This window comes from Stegodyphus dumicola, chromosome 4 (genome assembly GCF_044657685.1).
Source record: "Stegodyphus dumicola isolate Sdum_Otavi_A_Nest chromosome 4, ASM4465768v1".
NCBI classification, from domain to species: Eukaryota; Metazoa; Arthropoda; class Arachnida; order Araneae; family Eresidae; genus Stegodyphus; species Stegodyphus dumicola.
The window spans coordinates 53,729,582-53,743,678 of record NC_140771.1 but is presented as its reverse complement, the minus strand read 5'-3'; the positions used below and the strand labels follow the sequence as shown (position 1 = coordinate 53,743,678).

The following is a 14,097-nucleotide window of genomic DNA, read 5'->3' as shown; positions in this document are numbered from 1 at the left end:
ATTTTTTCTAAAAACATTTATTTTTAAAAATGTACAGTTTATTTTTCTTTGATTTTTGGATACGTTAAACTTTCATCCTTGCGACTGCTTTTACAAAAAGAATTTTGGAAAAATGATAATATTTCGTATTTTTAATTTTTTTTTTTTTAAATGAAGCTTCCGAGTACACATCTCACATCTCACATCTTTAAAAATGTGGTTTTGGTAACAATTTTCCTGTCTTACTGCTGTTGATAAGATTTTTGATGAAATCGCATTATTTTGAATAGTTTCATTCTTTTAAAAATATGGGTTTGGCAACAGTTTTTCATCGTATTTCTTATGTCACTGTTTTTAAGAGATTGGCATATTTCATCATTTTTATTGATTTTTTTGGATAAAGTTGTTCTGCGGATTAAAATTCTGCGTGTTATTTTATGTTTTTTGAGCATGTTATTTTTTGCTTATTTCACTGTTTGTAAGATATTGAAAAGTTTTGCATGATTTTTTTTCTTCAACGGGAAGTTGGTTAATTTTTTATTAGGATAATTAATATTTATATTAAGGGATATAGCTTATTTCATTGCAATTTTTTTCTCTTGAAATTATAAGATAAAATATCATTAATTATACTTTGCTTTTCAGATTTTTTGTTTTTTGTATTCTTTTATGTTATTTATTGCTCATTTCACTAATTTTAAGATATTGAAAAGTTTTGAGTGATTTTTTTAGGAAACAAAGTTTTTAACATCCTTTATACCATTTGAGTTCTTAAGATTTTGCAAACGTAAGTTGGTTAATTTATTTATTAGGATAATTAATATTTGTATTAAGGGATAGTGCTTATTTCTTTGTAATTTTGTTATACGTAATAACTTTTTTTTAATGAAGTTGTTCTGCAGAGTGAAATTCTACGCAGTTTTTAAATTTAACGTTTGGTGTTCCCTTCAGCCATTTTTCCGGTACATTTAAAAGCCAGACGAAGGCTGGCAGCGAAGCTGTTAGTTTATTAAATAAAATGACAAAAATGTATCGTTTTCCATAAATAACTTGTCTAGTAATGGGTTTACCATAAGTCGTATCGCTCGCCAAAAAAAAAAAAAAAAAAAAAAAAAAATCGCCAAAATCCGTGCAACCGTCTACCAAAGTAGCACCCATGCCGTTTCTATCGTTGGTGAGATTTGTAGAAAAATTTAAGTCCATAGCAGCAAGTTCCTAAGAGAAATTGGCATTTTGTTCTTCACTACTTGATTGTAAGTCGGAGCATAACTCACACCATTGCGGCGATCAGAAGAGGGCTTTTTAAGTTTCTTAAGGCTAGGAAATTTTTTACAACCCCTGTACGATGCTGGGTGACCCTCTTTTCCGCAGTTGCAGTACTTAGGGACGTCTAAGCCAAAGACCTGTTATATACTAGACCGATCATCGCCATTCAACATCGGGTGAAAAAGCGGCACAGGAATGAGCTGCAGGAGTTTAGCCATGAAATGGAACTGAACCCAGACTTTGGCGGGAATTGAACCCAGACTTATCCCCACGGCTGGCGATTTTTTTCCTTCTTTTCTCTCAATTCGAAATGCGAACTTAGAAAGATATTATTTCGCAGAAGCTGCCGTTGAATTTGCAGAAGAGGTTAAATCGATAAACATCAGCCAAAATTAATAATTTCCCTAAAATTGGACACTTTATTTTAAAATTTAACAGGGTAATTTTCATGCTGTGGAATAGCATTTTGTAATATAATGTCCACCGACGTCTACAAAATTAATAATAAAATAAAAAGAACTGGAGAGAACAAACTAAATTAATAATAATCTGTAATAATTTTAAATTAAAAATACAAAAATTTTAGTGATAGATTCAAATGCAGAACGATTCTTGACGAATTTAGTATCGTAAAATATACATTTTATAAAAGAAAAACTTTTTATTGTAATTACCTCCAAGTTAACTATAAGTTTAAAGAATTTTATAAATAAAAATAAAAAAGTAAAAAAATGGATAACATAAGGAAAATGAGTGAAAACAGAAAATAATATAAAAAGGAAATTTAAAGTTAATAAGGTGTATTACAGATAACTACAGAGTAGGCAAATCAAAGTGAGAAAGATATTAAATTAAGTGAACTAAAAATGAATGTCAGTATAGCAGATATAAGTGTTTAAAACATCTTTATCAATGAAAATATGCTTTAGCACACTGCTTGTTATAACGTCTATATTTCATGACTGTGAGCTTCAGATGTTCAGAGTTGGCACTTTTATTACCTAGATAAAATTCCACTGCTAAAAATTGAGCTAAACTGTGTTCCATCAATTTGGATCTATAAAATTGTACGTATAGTTAAACTTCCGACATGAAAACTAAAACTTTCAAGGGAATTAATGCAGGTAGTGCAACACCAGAGTACTTGGTCCATCAAAAAAGTATTTTTTCAGGATGCATATCCTAGAAACAGATCTGTAAATGACTATGAAAAAGTTCCAAGAAAATATGTAAATAAGTAAAACATCATGAGCCAAACTATCTGCCAAACATGCACACCAAAAATAAGCACATGGTTAAGCTGGAAGTCTACATTAAAAAAAAAGCTTCCCATAAATACTAGTTATTTAAAAAGATTGCCTGCATGGTATCCATGAGAGGATTTTCTGCATATTACAATATTTTCGACATATATTTCTCTATATACAAAAATGAAAACTATACGTGATCCTGAGCTGATGAGAAAATGGGAAGAAGAAGAAGAGTTCGAGATCCATCTACATAAAATCAATAACTCAAACGAGACACTTAAGATCTTGAGAATGTTTTGGGATACTAATGAAGACAGTCTGAGTATAGACACAGACAGTTTGATGGAATTTCTTAAGAATAAGCGTAATACGAAACGATTCATCTTGAAAACTGCAGGGAAGGTTTTTGATCCCTTTGGGTTAATAACTCCATTTTACTGTTAGACTTAAATTCTTGCTACAAGAACTTTGGGTTCGAAAATTGACATGGGATGATGAACTACCTATAGATATCTGTCAAGAATGGCCAAAGTGGTGCTGTGAGTGTCATCATCTAAGTAAAATTGCAGTTCCAAGATTCATTTTGAATCCCAAAGCCGATTCCATAGAGATCCATTGCTTTTCAGATGACAGTCAGAGGGCGTACGGTACTGATGTCTACGTAAAACTGCGTAAGCAAGAAGAAATTTCTGTGAGTTTCGTTGCATCAAAATGTCGTGTTGCACCTGTGAAAAGAATTACGTTACCTCGTCTTGAATTACTTGGTGCATTACTAGCAACGCGTTTAGGTTCTGGAGTGAAAAAAATTGCTCGATCCAAAGAAATCCTCGAGAATATTTTATTGGACTGATGCCAAAATAGTGCTATGCTCGATTAAAGGTATCAGTACCAAATGGAAATCTTTCATCGCCAACAGAGTTAACGAGATTAGGAAGTTAACACAGCCGACAGAGTGATTCTATTATTCAACAAAAGAGAACCCAGCTTATGACGCGTGGTGTTCAAAGTGGCTTTATTGTGAACTGGTCCAAATGGTGGTCATGCTGTGACTTTCTAACATGCTCAGAGATTCCTCATCAGGATTTACCAATTGAGGTTGCTGAAGAAGCGTGTCCAAATGAACTTAAAAAGGACAATGAAGTGCATAACGATTCTAACTTAGTTTTGATTGCATGTAATGAACCAAACCTCTTTAATGATATTCTTAATTTGTCTTCTAATTATACTAAACTTAATCGTATTTATTCTACTAAACTTATTCGTATTTATTCTACTAAACTTATTCGTAAGTTTCATTTTCAGGTTTATCCATAATCTTAAGAACCCCCAAGTAAGGAGGTATGGAGTACTTACTTTAGAAGAGATAAAGGATGATGATGTGTATATTTTATTAGAGGCCCAAAAAGTGAGTTTCGAGAAGAAATAAATCAATTGAAAAGAGGTAAGTGTGTAAACCTCAAAAGTAAATTAGCATCACTGAATGTGTTTCTTGATAGCATGGGGTTAATTAGAGTGGGCGGACGATTGTCCTATTCGGACCTACCGGCTAATAGTAAACACCCTATAGTCTAACCTAGTAAACATCGTTTAACTACTATTATTTTAGAGCATTTTCATTTGAGGTACTTTCATTTAGGATCACAATCACAGTTACATCAAGTAAGACAAACGTTCTGGCCACTTAATGGCAGAAATAATTGTAAAATGATCATCTACAAATGTGTGACATGTTTTAAGAACAAACCCATCACAGTTCAACAAATAATGGCCGAGTTGCCCAAAGAGCGTGTCACACCATCATACCCATTTAACATAACTGGTGTTGATTTCTGCGACCCATTGGCAATAAAGTTTAAGAATCAACGTAAGGGAGTTTTGAACAAAATCTATGTCGTAGTATATGTATGTATGAGTACAAAAGCCATACACTTAGACTTTGTGACAGACTAAACTAGCCAATCTTTTATTTCTAGCTTAAAAGTTTTTTTCTCTAGAAGGGGAAATGTACTGGAATAATGAGTGACAATTCTAAAACCTTTATTGGTACTAGTGTAGAACACAAAAAATTGCAAAAATTTGTTGAGTGTCCAGATGAGAATTTAGCGAGTTTTTATACCACTGAAGGTATATAGTGGAAATTTATTCCTTCAAAGTCGCCAAATTTCGGCGGAATTTGGGAGGCCGGGGTTAAATCATTTAAGAGTCATTTGAAGAGAGTTATTTGTAATCAGTGTTTAACTTTAGAAGAATTTTTAACTGGTTTAACTGAAATTGAAGGAGTATTGAACTCAAGACCTCTTACTCCAATTTCAGCTGATTACAATAATTTTGAAACTTTGACCCCAGGTTACTTTTTGGTTGGTAGATCTATCACAACTCTTGCTGTGTCAGATTTATACAACATAAATGAAAACAGACTTTCTAAATGGCAAACAATCACTAAGTATACACAAAAAATTTGAAAATTATGGAAACGTGATTAACTTAATAATTTACAAGAACTTCACAAGTGGAAATTTTAAAGGATGACGTTCAGTTGGGAACTCTTGTATTAATAAAAGATGAAAATTTGCCTTCAACCAAATGGTTAGTGGGGAGAATGGCTGAGGTTTTTCATAGTAGAGATAACAAAATAAGAGTAGTAACTGTAAGATTGCCTAGTCAGCATTTGCTAAAACGAAATGTTCGATATATATGTATACTTCTATACATAGATCTATGTATAGAATTCTATACATAGATCTATGTATAGAATGATTTTTTATCTCTATTATAAACTGGTATTTGTTGCAATGATTTGATTGTATATTTTTCAATATTGTGATTTGTTATTGTGAAGTAATTTATTTTAGTGCCTTTATATTTACATTTATAGTAATAATAGTTTTGAAATTGTTAATTTCAACTCCGGGAGTGTTTTGTATTAGCTGACAGAGCAGAATCTTGGCTAATAGCGCATGCTCCACCAGAATTGGCGCTGATATATATTCTGTGAGAAACTTGATTTTTGTGATACATTCGAAGTTGCGAGGCATATGTTACGCTGTAAGAAAGAAACCTAGCGCCAGAGAGTCGCTATGGAAAATAAATGTATTGAAAATTAGAGCGTGTTATTTCTGTGTAATGTGTGTGGTGTTATTTTATTGTGATATATAGCTATCGACGGGAATTAGAATAAGTCAATTCACAGCTGAAATGTCACACCTAATATTTTTGGTGCTAGTTTTTGATATGTAAAAATAAAGGAAAAATAGTTTTTCCTATCATCATTTTAATCATTGACACATTGATAACTATTAATAAAAAAGAAATTGGTACGAAGAAAAGTTTGATACCCAACCATCAAAAGAATTCACCAGACACTGTGCTATATTATTGCCAAAATAGCAACCCATAATATATGCAAAATATATTCGGCAACGCACACAACTAGAACTTTTAAATTTGCATTCTTTCCTGCGTTTTAAATTGTGTAATTCTGTGGGTTGACCATTTGTCAAATGTCTTTTTCAATTATAAAATGTAGCGTATTTTTTCCCTCAATTCTTAGAAGGCTGAACACTTGATTTTGCGTGTCAGAAACATTTGACTCTGAAAAAGACCTTTCAATTGTTTCCAAGGGTATCGGCTGGTTTTCCGATGCGAAATTACTTGTCCTTGTAAAGGGTCATTTTATTATTTCAGGAGATACGTTAATACATCTTCTGAACAGTGATGCTTATGCTTATGCTTTACTTTCACTACAGGCATCAACTTCTTAGAGTTTAACTCTGGTCGTTCTAACTTGCCATACGGCCATTCACGATTGTAGAAAAATTTAGGGGGCTATCACGCCACTCACACGAAGGCGAAACTAAGAGTCTGAGAGATCAGGCAATGAGAGTTTTAAGGTGGAGTACACTAACATAATAGCAAAAATTTCAATTTTTAAGTCATGAAAATCATCTGAGTCCTGACTGAAGTACATAAAACTGCTTAGTGAGAGATTCGAGAGAATAATATCTAATTCTTGAAAATTCAGGGTATGAGTATTACGTGACAGGTACTAGCCCAGTACGGTTGTATCCACATTGGTAGGCGTGGCGAGTTCAATTATTTACACTTTGTACAAATAACACTAAAAGTATTTGCCTGTCCAGGCACTAAGTCCATATTCTTAGTAGTAAACACAAACACAAATTCACAAACACGAAATAAATCTTGGTTAAATACTTGGATAAACACTAGGATTAAACGCTTGATTAAATACTTGAATAAAATTAGATAAGTTTGATAAAACTATTTACAGCTACCACTTTACATTGTGATGAATTGACTTAGGTCGTTTCACGACGCTTTCCACAATGGGATCATAGTTCGTAAGTTCTCTCAAAGTATTGACTGGCGAATTCTCCATTTTCTCAAAAAAGTTGTGAGCATCCATTAGGATCTGCTCTGGTATTGGTTTAATTTTTAAATCTTCATAAATGATCGTATTTCTAAGATACCAAGGCGTATTAACCATCGCTCTTAGTATTTCATTTTTGCAGGAGGCTAATTTTCCTTCTTTCAGTCTTTAACGCCGTGGCCCAGGCCGGGGCTGCATAAAGCAAAATTGGTCTAATAAGTACTAAATAGAGTACGTTTAAATTTTAAGGCTAAGTTGAGATTTCCGTTCTATGAGATTATAGAGGGACATGTAAGCTCTATTTGCTTTGTTAACTTGGTTAATTACATGGTCTTTAAAGCTAAGTCTTTCATCAAGAATAACTCCGAGATATTTAGCTGACAAAGAGACTGGGATGATATCATTTCCAATTTTTATGTCACTATTTGTTCTCTCATTTTTCCTGTAACGACGAAAGTGAACAATATTGCATTTTGAGGTTTTAATTTTTACCTTCCAGAGCTGACAGCAGGCGGTCAACAACGTTCACGTAGAGTTGGAGGTTGTTTAGAGCTAACTGCGGGCTTCTTGATTGTGACAAAATTACTATGTCATCTGCGTATTTTAGTGTTTTACACCCCAATGGATTAGGTAAGTCATTTATAAGAATATTAAAAAGCTTTGGTGCGATAACTGAGCCTTGCGAAAGTAAGGACTTTGTATTACTTTCTTCTGTGACAGAGTATCTCCAACCCGAACTTGAAAAGATCTTCTCTTCAGATAAGAAATCATGAGCTTCAAAAAACTGATGGGGAACATGAAATTATTGATTTTATAGATCATACCGTCGTGTCAGACTCTGTCGAATGCTTTCTCCAGGTCTAGGAAACACGCCGCAACTCCTGTATTGTGGAAAAAAGCGCTGGAAATAAATTCTAAACCCTTAGGTACTTAGTGGGTCGTGCTGTTGTGCTTTCTGAAGCCAAATTGCGCTGGGTCTATCAGATCAAGGCGTTCTAGGTGACTTGTGATTCTTGAGTTAAGAGCTCTCTCGAATACTTATTAAATCGCCGATAAAAGGTTGATGGGACGATAACTGGTAGCTTCCGATGGATTTTCCCCCGGTTTTAAGATCGTAATAATTATAGAGTGTTTCCACTGAGTTTCTTAGGCACTCATTAACCCTTTCCGGCACGCTACCTTTTAAAGTCATAGTTTTGATAAAATAAAAGGTAGGCAGTCTAATTAGGCCTAGCGGATTACACAAGTAAAATTTTGTGAAGATAGCACTTATCGTTTTAATTCTGTGGGTGTGCCCAAAGTGGCACACTGATTGAATAGAGCTTCGAAAAGAGTGCTGACACGAGCATTGTTGTCAATGAACTGACCGATGAGATGCGGAGAAACAAAGAATACAGGCTTTCAGTTGTCCTAGATTATCCGTGAGCCCAGTCTGAGCACACCTAGGGTTCGCCGTTTGATTTTAGGCAAGATTTCAAGGTAAAAATTTAAAACTAGTATAGAATAAGGAAATTAGCATACAGCCAAAAATAACACAGAAATTTCTTTTCAAACAATTCCTTTTATACACTAAAAAAATTTGGAAGATTTCTTTGAAAAATGAGGGTCTTAAAAATCTAAACATGGCTAAAATATAAGGACTGGTTTGTATTGAGCCATCTACTATAAATAAAGAAGGTTCATACTAACCTATAGTAACCTATAAATCCTTTCTCATTCAATTTTTCTGTGCGTACAGAAAGAAATTTTTAAGTGTGTTCAGACCGGACACACTGTGCCGCAAAGGGTTCAAAATGTTAGTAAGTAATACGAAACATCTGTGGGGGAGGGCTTTCAAGCCTCGGTTGTTTATCCCATCAAAACCTCGGGTTTTCCTCATGTTAAGTCTTTTAATGATGTGCTGAATTTCACCTGGTGAAACAAATTTAATAAAATCTTGGTTATCTCTGCTCAGAAGCGCAACTATGGTTTTCAGCGCCCGGGGACAACTGAAGATTTCACGCCCCTTTCTGTGTGCCAAGAATGGAAAATATTGCATTCTAAAATTTGGCGCCCCCTGGATGCTGCGTCCGGGGATAGATGATCCCCCTTGCCTCACCCTAGCTACGCCACTGTCTCTGCCTTTGAAGCTATTAATTTCATTTTTGATCTCCTCTTCGTGTTGTGGGTCGGTCGTAGGGTTTGGCCGAAAAGTCTCTTCCACCGTATCAGCGAAGATATTCGCAATGTCAGCTTCGGAGTGGTGGGTCAAGCCCATGTGATTTAAAGGCGCGATGTGATTCATCTTTTCTTTCCAGATAGCATTAGCAATTTTCCAAATTGTGTTTGTATCTGCGCCTATGTTATCTAATAAATCTTCCCAATTGCTTGATTTCAAATCATTAATATCATTAGAAATTTTTCTGCTAAAATAGTTTTGCCTTTTTAAGGTAGGGTCTTGAGTGATATTATGCCTTTTCCTTAATATATTCCTTTCTTTGTTAGTATTTAGGAAATCATCTGGGAGTTTTCTAGTGTAGAAATTCTTACATTCATAAGATGAACTTTTTTAAGGTGAGGGAATAGATTTCGCTTTCGGTTTCACCACAGTCTCTAAGTGAGGGATTGCAGGGCAGATTGTTCATATGTTCCGTGAAACGATCCCAGTTAACTTTAGTGCGGATTTTTGGCGGAGTAGTTTTTGGCAGGAGTAGGGTAGAACCCATTAAAATCAAAGATGACGGGAAAATGATCAGAAGAAAGCTCGTCCAGAACTTCTAAATAGGTGGTTTGGGTAATTCCTTTGAACAAAGCAATATCTAGAATGTCTCCATTATTCCTCCAATAATGAGTATACTTATTAGGTGCAACAAGCTTAATATTTTTTGCGTTTAAATCATTTAAAAGTAGTCTTCCATTTTTGTTATTTCTTCTGGTTTCCTAGGAGCAATCTTTCGCGTTCAGGTCGCCGGCCAGGATCGTCGGAAAATTCAAAGGCGTAAGAATACTGAACAGTGATTTCACAGGAACGCCATATAAACAACGCTATGGACAGACAGACAAAATGAACAGAAGTCTTGTTTTGCACCCTCTAAGTCTTTCTGCTCCGATGGGCGAAAAATCAAGCTTAGGTGCAAAGGAAAGATATATAGCAGGGGTGGTCAAAGTGCGGCTCGCGACCCTGATACGGCTTTCGCAGTCAATTTGTGCGGCTCGTGCATATAAAATATATGTACGAACTATGATAAACTAAAACTATTCAGTGTCCAAAAATAAGTAATTAATCAGTTTAGACTCTTTTTACAAAGTTATCAGAGATTTCTTTCTATTTGAAACCTCCTCCACTACTTCTATAGTGATGTAAATATGAACTTGTGGCTTTTAGAAAATCTAGATGCGGCTCTCGAACATTCCTGAATTCAAACGTGCGGCTCTTACTAACATGAAGTTTGGCCAACTCTGGTAAATAGAAAACGAGCAATTTCGTATTTCAGAGGAGAGAAAAAGGAACTTCGTACTCTTTATACGAGTTCAAAACGCCAGGAAAAAAAATTGGACAAAGTAAAATTAAAACAAATGACCCAAGGTAATGCAGGGGAAAAAATAAAGTGTCTATAGAAGGAAGAGGAAAAGAAATAGAAAATGTCCTAAAAATATGATTGAGTCCATGCATGCAGTCAAAAGGGGAGGAGGCTGTGTTCATTTACTATAAAAAGTGTCTCCCAGGTGTGTTTAGTGAATGCGTTTAATAAAGCAGAATAACAACGGTATGGACTGAAATTCCCTATACTCAAAATCCCTTTTCCCTTTCTCATATCCCAGAGAAGGAAAAAAATCCGGTTATGAGCAAAAGTAAGGTTTGTTAGCGATACATAGTGTTAGAGAGAATCTGATTGGTCGTTAAGATTTATATGCAACCGCCACGGTAGATGTACAGGGTGATCGGCAAATAAGCGATGATTTCAAAATTAAATATCTCTACAACAAAGACAGACAGAATTATGCGGTAAACTGTATGTTTATTAGCAAAACTGTAAAAAAGGTGTACAAAAGTTTAAAAAATTTAGTTATGAAAAACGTTAACAGATGGCGCTCTAATTGCAATGACCTATCAATAACTTTTAAAATGTGCTTCGAAGTCGAAAGTGATCAGTACAACTGTTGGCTAGTGAAAAGAGGCTAGCGTAGAAAGTGAAATAATGTATTCCATTGAACAAAGTGTATTTTGGCTCTGGAATTTCAGCGATTAGAACATAGTCCTACGGCAACACGTCGCAGTTTTCAAAACCGATTCAATGTTCCAGTTGAACCCAATGCGAAAACCATTCGCATACTCTTCGCGAAATTCGAATGGACTGGCAGCGTGGCTGATGATCGAAAGGGAAATGTTGGGCCTAAGCAAACTATAGTCACTCCTGAAAATGCAGCCAAAGTTTCTGGATTTGTTCAGCAAAATCCTAGGAAAAGCAGCCGACGGATTGCATCAGAGACAGGTTTGAAGTACACGAGCACACAAAACATATTTAAAATTAGCCTACGGCTGTTTCCATACAAAAATCCCAAGTCATCAGGCCATACCCATGAAAGCTGTGCAACAAAGGGTTGGCTTTGCGAATCAGATTCTAACAATGATCTACAATGACAGATTTGATGTGAGCTGCATCTGGTTCACAGATGAGGCACATTTGCATTTGAATGGAATCTTTAATAAACAAAACTGGAGATTTTGGGGTACCGAAATTCCTTATTTGTGTGAAGAAAAAGCACTGCATTCGCCTAAAGTTATGGCATGGGCTGCGGTATGCGCCAGAGGCATTATCGGACACTTTTTCGTACGAGGAACGATAACTACTGAACGTTACGTTACAATTTTGGAACAATTTGTCAGCACTCAACTAGAGTTGGAGGATCGACCAAGTATCGACTGGTTCCTGCAAGATGGGGCTCGACCACATCGAACAAATAAAGTTTTTCACTTTCTTCATGAATACTTTGGGAATAGAGTAATTGCATTAGATGGTTAGATTATCCTCAATTTACTGACACAGGAATAGCTTGGCCTCCATAGTCTCCTGATCTGAGTCCTTGTGACTTCTTTCTGTGAGGCACATTGAAAGACGCTGTCTATCGAAACAATCCTGCTACTCTAGATGAGCTTGAACCTTTGATTGGCGTTGCATGTGATTCCATTTCCGTCGAGACATTACAAGACGTGATGTCAAATTTCATTGTTCGTTTAAGCCACCTCATTGTTTCGAACGGGGAACATTTTGAAGAAATTGTATTTTGATTGCAAAGGTTGCTTCACTTTATTTTTTTAATTAATTTTTTTACTCCTTTCAGAGAAAGAGTTTTCAGCGCAGAGAGCCATCTGTTAACGATTTTCGTAACTAAATTTTCTAAACTTTTGTATACCATTTTTACAGTTTTGCTAATAAATGTACAGTTTACCGCATAATTCTATAAATTTTTGTTGTAGAGATATTTAATTTTGAAATCAGGGCTTATTCGCTGATCACCCTGTAAAAAGCGTCAAGTGGTTTCAGCATGCTGGAACGGGAAAGAGATGATGTTTGAGGGTTTCCCCCAGCCAGGTGACGTCATGGTTGTTTTTCTACTCATCACAATAATCTGATTTCCTTTGAGAGAAGTTCCTGGCATATTCCTTCTATTCTAACCTCCTTGGGTTTGTACATTCGCCTTCCGTACTAAAGGTCGCGGGTTCGATCCTAGCTTTTTAAAATTCAGGGAAAATGATATTAAATTCATTAAAAATTAATTAAATGTAATAATAAATAATAATGATAAATTAAATAATTAAAAACAATGGCGTATTAATAATCAAAATTAATCATGTATAAAAACAAAGAGAGTAAATTAAAAATAATCACGTATTAAATAATTAAAAAGAGTAAATAACTAAAAGCAATTAATATTAATCATGTATTTAAAATAATAAATTAAAAGTCATGCCATTCCAAACACGTGGTTCAAGATACCGTTGCCACAAAAATGAGACTTTGAAAAATAGGGTCGTTGCCACAAAAATAAAACTTTGAAAACATAGTATCGTTGCCACACAATGAAAACGAAACTATGCTTTACGTCATCCAATCCGACAACGTCACTTCATTTTGTCACGTGATCCAAGATGGCGGAGGCCACGCCCCTTTTCTGTGGCGTCACTTCCGTCCGCCGGTTACCTCCGCTAGGAGGGATAGGTGTGAGAATTTAAGTTTTTATCTCTATGTTTGTCCTCATTAATTATTGAAGCAGTAGTAAGGAGCAATTGGAATATGCGTATGAGGCAACGTTTATATATTGCAACAACGAGTTGCTAGATTAACAGTACGTTCTCAATGTTTAATATAATCAAGACAATTCCAGAGGCACATTTGAAAGTTTTCACTGACAAGCAGCATACTGATTGCTTAAAAATTCTAGCATATTTTGCTGAATGCACTTAGGGCCATCAGAATTCATAATTATACATCAATATGATACATCAGTGATTCATTAGATACATATTCCTCATACATCAGGACTGTTCAGACACCACTGAATATGCAATCTCCTTTTTTTTTAATTGCGTTCTTCTATACTGAGCATCAATAAGAGTAGTCATTCCAATGCTTTGGGTTAAAATGTTTATATTTTGATTTCTTATGCTAGGATTCAAAAGATTCGAATGCTGAAAAAGCTCTTAAGATTCGAGGTTTGGAATTTAAAACTTTCTGGAGATTCGAATGTTTCGTCTTTAGAAAAAATAAAATGTAACTTATAATCCAGCTCGTATCTAATGAATTAATTCAATTATTTAAATTTAGATTTGTTCTCAGTATGTTGGTCCTCATGTTAAATGCGCAAGAAAAAATAAATCATAAACTTTTAGGCAAAATCATGAATAAGTAATACTCGTAGCTTATCTGAAAATAATTTTTCTTTCTCGAATAACAAATTCTTTGTAATGGGCGTTGTCTCGTAACACTTACTTTACTCTTTTTGAAAGACTGCGTATAGCTAAAAATCAAGAAACAACCTTGGACTTTTTTTTTTAATTAGTGACTTATTCTTAAGTGAAATCTTTTAAAATTATTGTATTCATAAAGGCCAATACGTATTCTTTGGATCTCAATTTACTTATGTTAAAACCAGCCAACACTTATAAACGGAAGAATATAGAGGAAACCAGACGAAAATGCTTAATTTTCGATCTTCCAATAGTTTCAAATTTAC

The 14,097-nt window shown here is 34.8% G+C and overlaps 1 protein-coding gene across 1 annotated transcript in view; it reads left to right on the top strand.

The window, feature by feature from the left end:
• The first annotated feature begins 2,675 nt into the window (after nucleotides 1-2,675).
• LOC146997545 (zinc finger BED domain-containing protein 5-like) overlaps nucleotides 2,676-14,097 on the top strand; it is a 61,160-nt gene continuing 49,738 nt past the window's right edge. Inside the window, exons 1-2 of the mRNA XM_085814343.1 lie at nucleotides 2,676-2,914; nucleotides 3,798-3,900. Coding sequence (XP_085670469.1) covers nucleotides 2,676-2,914; nucleotides 3,798-3,900 — 342 coding nt within the window. The remainder of the gene's footprint in view (nucleotides 2,915-3,797; nucleotides 3,901-14,097) is intronic.